Source organism: Marmota marmota, unplaced genomic scaffold (genome assembly GCF_001458135.2).
Source record: "Marmota marmota marmota unplaced genomic scaffold, marMar, whole genome shotgun sequence".
Classification (NCBI taxonomy): domain Eukaryota; kingdom Metazoa; phylum Chordata; class Mammalia; order Rodentia; family Sciuridae; genus Marmota; species Marmota marmota.
Window position 1 is genome coordinate 10451720 of NW_025999982.1, and position 12924 is coordinate 10464643.

At 38.6% G+C, this 12924-nt stretch overlaps 1 protein-coding gene across 4 annotated transcripts in view; it reads left to right on the forward strand.

Moving 5' to 3' along the window:
- Bicral (BICRA like chromatin remodeling complex associated protein) overlaps nucleotides 1-12924 on the forward strand; it is a 78382-nt gene that overhangs the window by 25690 nt on the left and 39768 nt on the right. For 3 of the 4 annotated variants that reach the window (XM_048805327.1, XM_048805326.1, XM_015487740.2), the window contains 3 exons: nucleotides 9841-9886; nucleotides 10634-10682; nucleotides 10770-10838. In XM_048805327.1, the coding sequence (XP_048661284.1) occupies nucleotides 9846-9886; nucleotides 10634-10682; nucleotides 10770-10838 (159 nt within the window). In that variant the 5' untranslated portion in view covers nucleotides 9841-9845. Of the gene's footprint in view, nucleotides 1-6209; nucleotides 6235-9840; nucleotides 9887-10633; nucleotides 10683-10769; nucleotides 10839-12924 lie in introns of those variants that run through there. The other variant, XM_048805328.1, reaches the window with a different exon arrangement.

Consider the following 12924-nt stretch of genomic DNA (forward strand, 5'->3'; position numbering starts at 1 on the left):
AGGGAGAGAGAGAGAGAATTTTTAATATTTATTTTTTAATTATCGGCGGACATACTTCTTTGTTTGTATGTGGTGCTGAGGATCAAACCCAGGCCGCATGCATGCCAGGTGAGCGTACTACCACTTGAGCCACATCCCCAGCCCATTTAGGCACATTTCTACTCACATCATTCCAAGTTGGAATTAAAGTTTAAAGCGGGGAGGTATTAGAGACTGAAATTGATCAAGTTATGTTATATGCGTGTATAAATATGCCACAATTAAGCCCATTATTCTGTATAATTAAGATGCACCAATTAAAAAGGAAAAAACCCCAAAAGTTTAAAGGTCTTCAAATTTTGCATTTCTTGAGATGCATCAAGGTTTTAGTACATTAATAGTCATCTTTTCTGACTTTGAGGGAATTTTTTAATAGCTGAATTTTTCTCCTAGTAATTTTTCTTCGTCTTTCCTACCTTCCCTTTGCTGCTAGAAACCTTTGGTGACAAAACAAATGAAGTTCTTTGTTGAAAAATAACTGAAAAACTCAGAACCAGTCATGTTGCTTTTGATACCTTCTTTTTATTGCAAATCAATATAATCAGGAAAATAGTCATGTTTTCTTCTAGCACAAGGTCATTTATTTCACAAAAAGTACTCTTCTATGCTGCCTGATATTCAGTGTCTAAAGCCCATTGTTTCATAAATTTTATCCAATTGTTAATCTTTTATCCAATTGTTAATCTTTTTTTAAAAATATAATGTAAGAAGGTAAATGTAGTCCCAATTATTCTATCATGGCCTTATAATCATTTTAAATTTTTTGAAATCACTTTAAGAAATAAGAACAATTTAATGAGTTCAACAGCCTGAATTATATAGACTCAATGTACCCTATAAGAGGGAAGAAAAGCAAAAAGGAGGAGGAAGGAGGACAGACATTTAAATCGTACAGTTTTCTCCTGTGCCTTCTTTGTTTTCTACCCTGAAGAACAGCTTAGGAAAGAGGAGACAGCTTTTTACTTCTATTTTTAATCAAGTTTACCTGAAGAAGCTTGGGAACCCCTGCAAAAATTTCTATCACTTCTCACTTTGCAGGTGTGATAAATTTTTACACATCCTTCTTCCAAAAGAGTAAGTTCTCTTATAAGCAGAAACCATGCCAGAAATTGAGGTCTTAGAATTATAAAATTTAACAGCCCAGAACAATTACACCCTGGTAAAAGGAATAAGATAACAATACTTTATATCCTGAATGACATAAATAATTACTTAGCCTGAGTAAATGGTTATTCGTGACAAATTTTTTTGATCATGACACTCCTTGGAAAATTGTCTACATACGTTAGTTCATTTTTTTTTTTTTTTTTTTTTTTTTNTTTTTTATTATCAGGGATTGAACCCAGGACACTTAACCACTGAGTCACATCCCCAGCCCTTTTTATATTTTATTTAGAGACAGGGTCTTGCTAAGTTACTTAGGACCTCACTAAGTTGCTGAGGCTGACCTTGAACTCACAATCCTCCTGCCTTAGCCTTCCGAGCCACTAGGATTAGAGGTGTGGGCCACCACACTTAGTCTCATTAGTTCACTTTTCAGCCTTGCTTTTCTGATGTTCAAGGTATTTACATTTGTTATTACTCTGTGTGTGTGTGTGTGTATGTGTGTTTGTGTTGGGGATTGAACCCAGGGAATAATCTACCACTGAACTATAGCTCCAGTCCTTTATGTTTTTTTCTTTTGAGACAGGGTCTCCCAGGTTGGCCTCAAACTTGTGAGATCTTCTCCTATCTCAGCCTCCTGAGTATCTGGGATTACATGGGGCGCCATCTTGTTCTGCTTATTATTATATTTTATGTAACATTCACTTGATATCCCCAGTCCCTATCATAGTACCTTGCATATAATATGTGCAAGGTACTGATATTCTTTATACTCCCTAAACTTGATTAAAGACAAATAAAGAAGCAGGCTCTCCCATTTTCTAAGCTGTTCTTCAGTGTAGAAAACAAAAGGAAGCACAGGAGAAAATTGAGCAAACAATTTAAATTTCTGCTCTTCCTTCTCCCTTGAACCCGGGCCGCACGCATGCCAGGCGGGTGCGCAACCGCTTGAGCCACATCCCCAGCCCCTGATGAACTCTTAATTGAAACAAAAACTTAGAATTAATTCTTGTAAGGCTATGGTGGAATAATCATCATAACCTTTTTACATAAGAAAACTTACATTTGAACAAAATATATGAAATAGTAGGGGTTAGACATTGGATATCAGGCAGCACTGAACAATGACTCTTGACCCATCTCCCCACACACATACACACCCCAAAAGAAAACAAACAACATGAGCTATATCAGTGTCCCTGCCCACTGGAAGGTCATAGCAGAGGGAGTCGACCCAGATGTGGTCTGGCAGTCTTACTTAGTTGACCTAATAAAGCTGGAAGGTGAAAATGGCTAAAGTTCACAGGTGGGGCGAGAAGAGAGGTGCACAAAGAGAACACTCTTGAAATCTACACACCTTCCTCAAGATAATTGATCAGTCCATGTGTATGAGGAAACTACCAAGTCCTAGAAAAGGACTACCTGAAAGGATTAGAGGAAAGAAGACTTGGAACTCGTACAAAAGTTTGTGCCCACCTACAAGTGTGCAAAGTTCCTTGTAATTCATGGGACATCAGGTGGAGTAACCAGAAGGATACTGCCTCAGTACAGGGCAAAATTGACCCTCTACTGAAGATTGACAAAGTTTAAAAGGATCAAACCGTAGCTGGGTGTGGTGGCCCACACCTGTAATTCCAGTGAGTTGGGAGGCTGAGTCTAGTTCTACAAGTTCTAGGCCAGCCTGGGCAACCTAGTGAGAATCTGTCTCAAAATAAAAAATAAAAGGGGTGGGGTTGTAGCTTAGTGGTAGTATCCCTCGGCTCAATCCCCAGGATCACATTTATCAAATGGCCAATGAGGTGTGATGGTGCATACCTCAGTCTGGAGACTGAGGCAGGAGAATCACTTGAGCCTAGGAGTTTGAGGCCAGCTTGGGCAAACTTAGCAAGACCCCATTCTCCCCACATATATACACACCCCAAAAGAAGGAAATGTCTGGCATCCAATGAAAAATGACCAGAAAAATATCACTCATAATGAAGAGTGGGAAAAAAATGAATAAAGGCCCAACAATGACAGAGGAAACATTAAAATGTTAACCTTTTTCAGCTTATACAAAATAGTGATAAGGAAACATAGGGCATATTAAATGAAGACATGAAAGATATAAAAAAGACCTAAATTGAACTCTAGAGATGAAAATAGTGCTTGAAAATAACACACTGGCGGGATTACCAATTAAAAGCAAATTAGACGCTACAGAAGAGAAGAATATTAAGCTTTAAGATACAGCAATAGAGTCTATCCAAATGAAAACCAGAGAGAAAAAAAGACTGAAACCTCCTTATCCCCAAAAAAGAAATACACACGCACACCAATTAGCAGCCTAATAATGCACTTATAATTGGGTTCTCAGAAGGAGAGGGAGGAGCATAAAATATTTGAAAACATTATAACTGAGATTTTTCTAAATTGAAGGAAAACTAGAAACCTGCATCCTATATGCCTAATGAACCCAAGCACAAAAGTATGAAGAAAACTATATCAAGGCATATTATAATCATATAGCCTAAAACTAGTGGTAAAGATAAAATTACAGAATTCAAATGGAAAAGATATTATGAATAAAAGAAACAAAGAAAGAAAACAAATTTCTCTTTGGAAATAATGAGTAACAATGCAGCAATACCTTTAAAAATGGGAGGGGGGCGTCTAATCTTGAACAATATGCCCAGTGAAAATATATTTCAAAGATAAAGGTAGGAGCCAGACACAGTGGTGCACTTCTATAATCCCAGTGAGTGGTAGCTCAGGCAGGGTAATTGCAAATTGGAAGCCAGCCTTGGCAACTGAGTGAAACACTGTCTTCAAATAAAAAAATAAGAAGGGCTGGGGTATTTATTTTTTTCTAAATGTCAATACGATATAAAATAATTTTTTTTGAAAAAAAAAAAAAGGCTGGGGATGTAATAGTAGAGTATCCCTGGGTTCAGTCCATAGGACTGTAAAATAAAATAAAATAATAATAATAATTGAGTTGGGATGTAACTCAGTGGCAGAATACTTGCCTACCGTGTGTGAGGCCCTGGGTTTAATCCTCATCACTGCAAAAAATAACTATTTGCTTTTTAAGGCATAATAAATACTTTTTTAAAAAACATATTTATTTACTTATTTATTTTTAGTTATTGGCAGACACAACATCTTTGTTGGTATGTGGTGCTGAGGATCGAACCCGGGCTGCACGCATGCCAGGCGAGCGTGCTACCGCTTGGGCCACATCCCCAGCCCATAATAAATACTTTTTAAAGACATGAAAGTGCTGGGCATGGTGGTACATGTCTGTATTCTCAGTTATTTGGGAGGCTGAGGGAGAAGGATTGCAATTTCAAAGCCAATATTAGCAAAACACTGTCTCCAAAAAAATAAGGTGGCAGGTAACTGGAGATGTAGCTCAGTGGTAAAACACTGCTGGATTCAATCTCTAGTAAAAAGTATTTATCACTAGAAGACCTGCTATAAAAATAAAAAGAACCTCAGGAGGGGGCTGGGCTGGGATTGTGCTCAGCGGTAGAGCGCTCGCCTAGCATGGGTGGGACCCGGGTTTGATCCTCAGCACCACATAAAAATAAAATGCATTGTGTTGTGTCCATCTACACCAAAAAATAAATATTAAAAAAAAAAAAAAGAACTTCAGGAGGCTGAGGCAGGAGGATTGAGAGTTCAAAGCCAGCCTCAGCAATGGTGAGTTGCTAAGCAACTCAGTGAGACTCTGTCTCTAAATAAAATACAAAATAGGACTGGGGATGTGGCTCAGTAGTCAAGTACCCCCGAGTTCAATTTCCGGTCCAAAATAATAATGATAATAATAATAATAAAGAAAATCCTTTAGGAGAAGGAAAATAATGCCAGATGAAACCTGAGTTTACTCAAAGAAATAAAGAACACTAGAAATGGTATGTATGTGGATAAAAATAAAAATGACTATAGCTCAAAAAAAACATTCTGAAGACTGCAATCATTCCTAGTTCATGATTCCTTAAAGTCCAAATGTGATTCTGTGCTACCCTTGAACACCTTTTAGAGGTGAATTTGTAAGTGACTGGGAAATTATGTCATGTACTGATGCTGTACCATAATTAATTCATATAAAGAAAATGTCAGTCATTTTTCATACTTTAGTAAGTCCTTGATAGCCTTTTAAAATTTCAGTTTCTTGGCCATCATCTTCAGTATGCCATATTTTTGGAAGAATAAGAAGTCAAGAAAACACAACTAGTGCTCACATGCCAAAGTTCAGTTTGTGAAGGATTTGAAATCCTGTTTTCTGGCTCTCAAAAGTCAAGCTTAGTTTTTTCCCATTGCCACTATCTTAGAGCGTCTTAAAGAACCAGAGCTCAGCTGGCTTTGCTGAAATACATCTTCCTGATACCAATAGGTTTCTTGTTACTAGAGCTTTCCTTCATGTGAAAAGAATTTAAATAGTCTGTCATTTTTCTTCATATCTCTGCGTGAGAACTCTTTGATATTCTTCCTGACCCTAACGAAAATCAAATTGTTTTTAAGATATTTCCTTACGAAGCTGATGTAACCATGCGCATTGGTGTATACCTGTAATCCCAGTGACTTGGGAGACCGAACAGGAGGATTGCAAGTTTGATGTCAGCCTTAGCAACATAGTGAGACACTCAGCAACTTAGTGAGAACCTGTCTTAAAATAAAAAGAATGGGGTGGGGGGAGGTGGGGGGGTGCTGGTGTTGTGGCTCAGCGGTAGAGTGCTTGCCTAGCAAATGAAAGGCCCTGGGTTCTATCCTCAGCACCACATAAAAATAAATAAATAAGATAAAGGTATTGTGTCCAACTATAACTAAAAAATATTAAAAAGAAAGAACCAGGATATAGTTCAGTGGTAAAGCACTCTTGTGTTCAATCCCCAGCTTTAAAAAAAAAAAAAAAAAAAAGGCTGATACAGAGTATTCTTTGTTTTGTTTTTGCAGTTCTGGGGATTGAATCCAGAAGTGCTCTGCCACTGAGCTATACCCCAGCCCCCTATATTTTTTAGTTTTGAGACTGGGTCTCACTAAGTTGCAGAGGCTGGCCTTGAACTTGCAATCCTTCTGCCTCAGCCTTCCAAGTCGCTGGGATTGCAGGTATGCATCACTATGCCAGACTACTGTGCAGAATTTTAAAATTTTTGGCATGAAATTTGTCAATTTTTTGTGACTTCTGTATTATGTGACATACTTGGACTTCCCTGTGCCAAGATTTTTTTCTTTAATTCTCCCATGTGTTATTTTAGCACTTTAAGCTTCTTTCTCCTTCACTCCCTCATTTAACTCTTAGATCCATTTGGAATTTATTTTTGTGTAAGGTGTGAGGTATGGGTCCACATATTTTCCATATGATTGCCATTTCTCCACTGTTTTGAAACATCACTTTTACACTGTATCCTCTTGATTAAAAGCTATTATTCAAGATATTTATTGATTCTATTAAGAATAATTTTGAATATTAGTTTTAATATATTCAAGGGTGTTTCCAGTGTCCATGGTAGTGATTCTGAACTTGTGGGGTGACCTATTCCCCTTCCCTCCCTTACAAACCTTGCTGTCAAGAGCTGCTGTTTCTGAGTGACTGTGGCTTGGTAATAGCTGTTGCCAAGAAATAGTTTCCAACCATTGATCTAGGGAGTCTCCCCTTGGACAAGGACCATCTTTCACACAGCTGTAGAAAACTCACCTGGTGTCATACATCTATCCAGTGACTCCAGGCTTATTACTTGAATGAAAAAAAAAAAAATAGAGCCTTAATTAGAATTCAGAATTGAGAATCCAAAGAAACTCCTCCTTTTTTAGTCTGATCCTGGAATTGTCTTTCCATTTTAGAATTGTAGTCTTTTTTTTTTTTTTTGTCTTGTTTTTTTTGGTGATACCTAGGATTGAACTAATATAAGGGCACTTGACCACTAAGCCACATCCCCAGCTCATTGTATTTTATTTAGAGATGGGGTCTCATTGAGTTGCTTAACGCCTCACTTTTGCTGAGGCTGGCTTTGAACTCGTGATCCTCCTTTCTCAGCCTCCCAAGCTGCTGGGATTATAGGCATACACCACTGCACCCAGCTAGAACTGTAGTCAGATTTTATAATTTTACTTTAATGAGCCATATATCATTCTGGGGAAAGGATTAGACTGCATTTCAGCACAATTTAAAGCCAGGGATGCAGGGGTAAGGTCCATCTCTTGTAATTTGAAACTGTTTAAAGCCAGAAAAGAGTGTGGTCCTTTAAAAAGTAGAATTCTCAGGGTGCCCTTGACTGTGAAGACTCTTAAGAGTTCTGTCTGCAGGGGACTGAGGAAGCCGCCTGCCTGGTAGGGTCCCCAATGCACTCATAGGCTGGATATCCTCAGGGAGGCTCTTTTAAGTCAAGTGTTTGAGCAGCCTCCTTGGTTTGATAGAGAATGATGCATGTGGCTTTAATTTAATCCAATATTATAAAATTATTTTATTTAGATTATTTAAGGAGTAGCTTTCACTTTGAATTTTGGCACAGCAAACATTCTGTACGCTTGCAAGTCCTCGTGGCAGTGACGCCTCTGTGGCCTTTGCTGACCTCCTTTCTCGGAGTATCAGAAATAGGGAAAGGGCACCAAGTATGGAGGGAAGCTGAAAGAGTTGTACAAGTGATTTTCTTTGGTGTAGGCTCTTTTTTTACTTATGTTTCTTTTTTTATTAATTAGTTTGTATCAGAGACTGTTAGGTATTTTATTTGTTTGTTTATTTTTTATGGAGCTGGGGATCAAACCCCAGGGCCTCCCACATGTTCAGATGTGCCATACTGCTAAACTAAATCCCCAGCCCAGACATTTAAAAAAATAAACTTAGGAAGGATACACTAGAACTCCTTTTTAATGTTCACGATGAAGTAAAGAAATAATATCCACTTTATAGTTTAACTAGACATCACAATTGACTGATTTATTCCATGCGATTGTGATGTCTGCAGAGCAGGCCCCTGGGATAGTAATACTAAACTCTAGCTAACGTGGTTCTACCACAGTAAATATCTTCAGGATTTAAGGGGAGCCCTTCACACAGATTTTTCTATATCCATTTGATGATAGCTTTCCTGATTTCCCTTCCAGTCCCATTTCACTGCTCAAAACTCACGCTGTGCTAGTACATTCATGCCAGTATGCCTGTGAATAACTTGGTCTGGGTCCTAAAGAGCAGATTTCACTTAGCTGGCTGCTCTTCTTAGTTTCAGCTATAGATGTCACCTTTTGGCAAACTTTTCCCACTTTTTCTTCCTCCTTTCTCACCCATCATTTCTGCTCTCCACTGCGTTCTATCTCAGATGGATTGTAATCACCCAGATCACCCAACAACTGCACAGATTCATCCACCAATGGGAAGGTTCCACATTGGGAGGACTTACCCTTCCAGACTCTTCCTGAGTGCCCTTCCATGTGACAGGAATGAATTTTGTATTTGTTTGGCCTTGTGACTGACAGAATGGCAAATTGGGGGGAACTGGAGAGGAGATGGCAATTTCAACAGTGAAAAAAACATTTAGTAGAGACTATCTCTTCTGCCTTCTTCGGGCGTGTCCCTCTTCTGGGCATCTCTTCAGGATTTCATTCCTCCATCCAACTGCCGTTCACAACTGCCCTTTCCAACTGCTCCAGAACCCTTGGCCCTGGCATTCCGTGATGTAAATTATTCCACGCATGGTTCAAAATGGGTGCGAAGCAGTGTTGCCAGGTGTCGGATCACTAGTGTAAGTTGACTAGATCTCGGGAGAGAACTGCTCTTGGAATTTGTACAGTTGTTATGGTTTCAGCCAGAGCACAGTCGTGCTGGTTGAGCCTGAAGCTGCCGCTGGTGGGGGAGAGAGGGAGTCAGATCCTGGAGTGGGGTTGAACTTCTGGTTAAGATTTTCTACTTTAAACATTCTAGTATTGGGATATGGATTGTTTGGAATCAAACAGTGGCAGTGCCACTGCAGGGGAAAGAACCCCAGCCTTGCAGGCCAGAGCCCATAGCAAAGCCTGCGGCCAGAGGGCCTCCTCTTCTGTCTTAAAATGCAGAGAACCCACTTTTTTTATTCCTAAAGATAGCCAAAATATGGCAAGAAATCCAGATTGCTCTCCATGTTTAGAAACATCCAGTCACCAAATGAAAAACTTCTGAATCTATGAGGTCTTTTCTAAAACAAAAATGCTATTTCTCTCCTGTTCATTCTACATTTGAGGAAATGAACTGTTCTTCGTTTATAGTCCCTTTGGGGAATTTGCATGAGGGAGAAGTTGCTGCCAACTATCTTTGTTTTTTTCACAATCTTTCTTGACTTATAAGTTGAGGGTTTGTTTTCAATAAACACAATTTAAACAATATTTTCTTGAATGGCCACATAATTTTATTTTACTTACTATTATTATTTATTTATTTATTTTGAGACATGGTCTTGCTGTATTACACAGGCTGACCTCAAATTTCTGGGCTCAATCTCCTGGGCTCAAGTGATCCTCCTGCCTCAGTCTCCCAAGTAGATGGTACTACAGGTATGCACCACCATGTCCAGAGACCACAAAAAAATTTTAAATCTCATTAATAATAAGCAATTAGAGGGCTATCTCATGAATTACACAGTTATTTATCTAAAAAAACGTAAGGTATGTTCTTACATTGCACTGATACCACTGGCTTTTCAATCTGCTTGACTGAAACATGCTTTCCTCTTCCTGTCTTTACAGTTGTCATGGATGATGATGATGACTCGTGTCTCCTTGATCTTATTGGGTAAGGTGCTTATTTTCAACTCAGGATGAATTAAATGTGTGGCATTTACTGAACAAAAACAGCCTAAAAGTATATTGAAACCTGCTCAATTTTTTAATAAAAATTAAATGATCATCATAGTTATAGCAGGAAGAGAAAGAGATATATCAACATGGGGGTCATAATTTAGTAATTGCTTACTAAACTTTTTTTTTTTAACAAATCCCAGGAGGAAAGGCTGCAGGTGTAGCTCAGTGGTAGAGCGCATGTTGAGTATGCACAGGTCCCAGGGTTCGATCCCCAGTACTATAAAAAAGAAAAGAAAATCCTAGGAGGCAGAAAGGAATGATAATTGGAACTGGAACAACGTAAATAAAAAAAATTAGCCAGGAGTGTTGTCACACACCTTTAATCCCAGCAATGCAAAAGGCTGAGGCAGGAGGATTGCAACTTCAAGGCCAGCTTTGGCAATTTAGCAAGAGCTTCAGCAACTTAGTGTCTCAAAAAAAAAGAAGAAGAAGAAGAAGAAGTAAAAAGAGCTGCAGATGTAGCTCAATGGTAAAGCACCCTAGGGTCCAATTCCTGGTGCCAATAAACAAAACAAAACAAAGAATTACTAAGAAAATGGCCTTAAAATAAGGAGATTTTCTCAGGCTAATGTCATTTTCTTTTTGCCCTAGTAAATATATAGCTATATACTCATTATATTTAATTAAGTGAAGATAATTGTTTATTTGTTGTTCCCCTCTTTCTTTTTTTCTTTTCTAGAGACCCACAAGCATTGAACTATTTTCTACATGGACCTAGTAATAAATCTGTAAGTATTACCTAGAACATCATAGACATAAAAATCTGTTCCTTCTCACAGTTGAAGCAACTTCTTTATTGAATTTCCTCTTTGCAGAGTAACGATGACTTGACTAATGCAGGATATTCTGCAGCCAATTCAAATTCAATTTTCGCCAACTCTACTGTGAGTATTGGAAACAAAATGTAACGCTCAAGTACTTTTGTTTCAAGGATGCCTTGTGAATTGAAGATTTATTTGTTGTGTGTGGGGGGGAGGCTTTTTTGTCTGTTTTTTTGTGGTGCTGGTGATCAAATTCTTACACATTGTAGGAAAGTACTACTAAGCTACATCCCCAGCCCCTGTTTGTTTTTGTTTGAGACAGAGGTCTCACTGTGTTGCCCAGGCTGGTCTCAAACTCCTGGTCTCAAGTCATCCTCCTTCCTCAGCCTTGTGAGTAGCTGGGACTATAGGCAGGCACCATTAATTGAAGTTTTAATTGTCTTTGTATCATGATCAGAATCTTTGTCTTTTGTAATTTATATGGGAAGAAAATCTATTGAATTATGTTGACATATTTTTTACTTTTAGTCACAGATTACAAGGTATATGAGCCAGGCATTGGTGATACATGCCTATAATCCCAGCAACTTGGGAGGCTGAGGCAGGAGGATCATAAGTTCAAAGCCAGCCTCAGCAATTTAGCAAGGCCCTAAGCAATTTATCAGGACCTTGTCTCTAAATAAAATATAAAAAGGACTGGGGATGTGGCTCAGTGGTTAAGCCCCTCTAGGTGCAATCCCTGGTACCAAAAAAAAAAAAAAGATTACTGTGTTTGAGCCAGGAGTGGTGGTTTACACCTGTTATTCCAGCTACTTGGAAGGCTGAAGGTGCACACCTGTAATTCCAGCAAGTCAGGAGGCTGAGGCAAGAGAGTCATAAATTCAAGGCCAGCCTCTGCAACTTAGCAAGACCCTGTCTCAAAAATTTTTAAAACTTAATAAGGACAGAGGATGTAGTGTAGCTCAGTGGTTTAATCCCCAACACCATTAAAAAAAAAAAAAAAAAGATTACCATGTTTGTACTATACATAGTTACTATGTCGAGATTGTAGGGTCTAGCTAAATGGCCCAGGCTGGCCTCAAATTTGTGATCCTCCTACCTCAACCTCCCGAGTAGCTGGGATTATGGACATGTGCCACCAAACCCAGAAATTTTCTTGCTTTCCCCACTTCCTTTCAAATGATTCTCCAAGTCCAAAGATGATGTCCACCTGACCTGGTGGATATGTTAGTCCTATTTCAATTGTTAATTGGATGTGAAATGAATCAGTCAGCTTTTCTATCTAGGTCTTCTCATAATTTAGCACCTAACACCACCTTAGTTTAAGGCAAATTGGCATACTCATTCTTGAATACTCTGTTTTTAACTTTTCTCTTTACCTCCCCCCCCTTTCTTTTTCAATCTCTCTCTTTCTCTCTAATTGTAGTAAATACATACAACAGAATTTGTCATCTTGGTGCTAGGCATGACATAGCTTAGTTGAAGAGCACTTGCCTAACATACATGAGGCCCTAGGTTCGATCCCCAGCACTATAAAAAGCAAAACAAAAACATCTTGCCGGGTACAAAGGCATGTACCTGTAATCCCAGTGGCTCGGAAGGCTGAGGCAGGAAGATTGTAAGTTCAAAGCTTGCCTTAGCAACTTAGTGAGGTCCTAAGCAACTCAGCAAGACCCTGTCTCTAATTAAAATAAAAAAAAAAAAATTGGCTGGAGATGTGGCTCAGTGGTTAAGTACCTCTGGGTTCAATCCCTGGTACCAAAAAAAAAAAAAAGATTACTGTGTTTGAGCCAGGAGTGGTGGTTTACACCTGTTATTCCAGCTACTTGGAAGGCTGAAGGTGCACACCTGTAATTCCAGCAAGTCAGGAGGCTGAGGCANTTCTTTTTGCCCTAGTAAATATATAGCTATATACTCATTATATTTAATTAAGTGAAGATAATTGTTTATTTGTTGTTCCCCTCTTTCTTTTTTTCTTTTCTAGAGACCCACAAGCATTGAACTATTTTCAAGTGTACGGTTCAGTAGTGTGTATACCCATATTGTCTTCACTTTATTTTAAATGGCTGTTGCTTCTTTATTATTTCCTTTTACAATATTTGGCATGTTCCATAAAAGACTACTAGACAGTGGAGTGTGTCTTATTTATCACTGTGTTCAGTTCTCTTCTTACCATGTGCTATTATCTCTAGTTAAAATGCCTATTTCC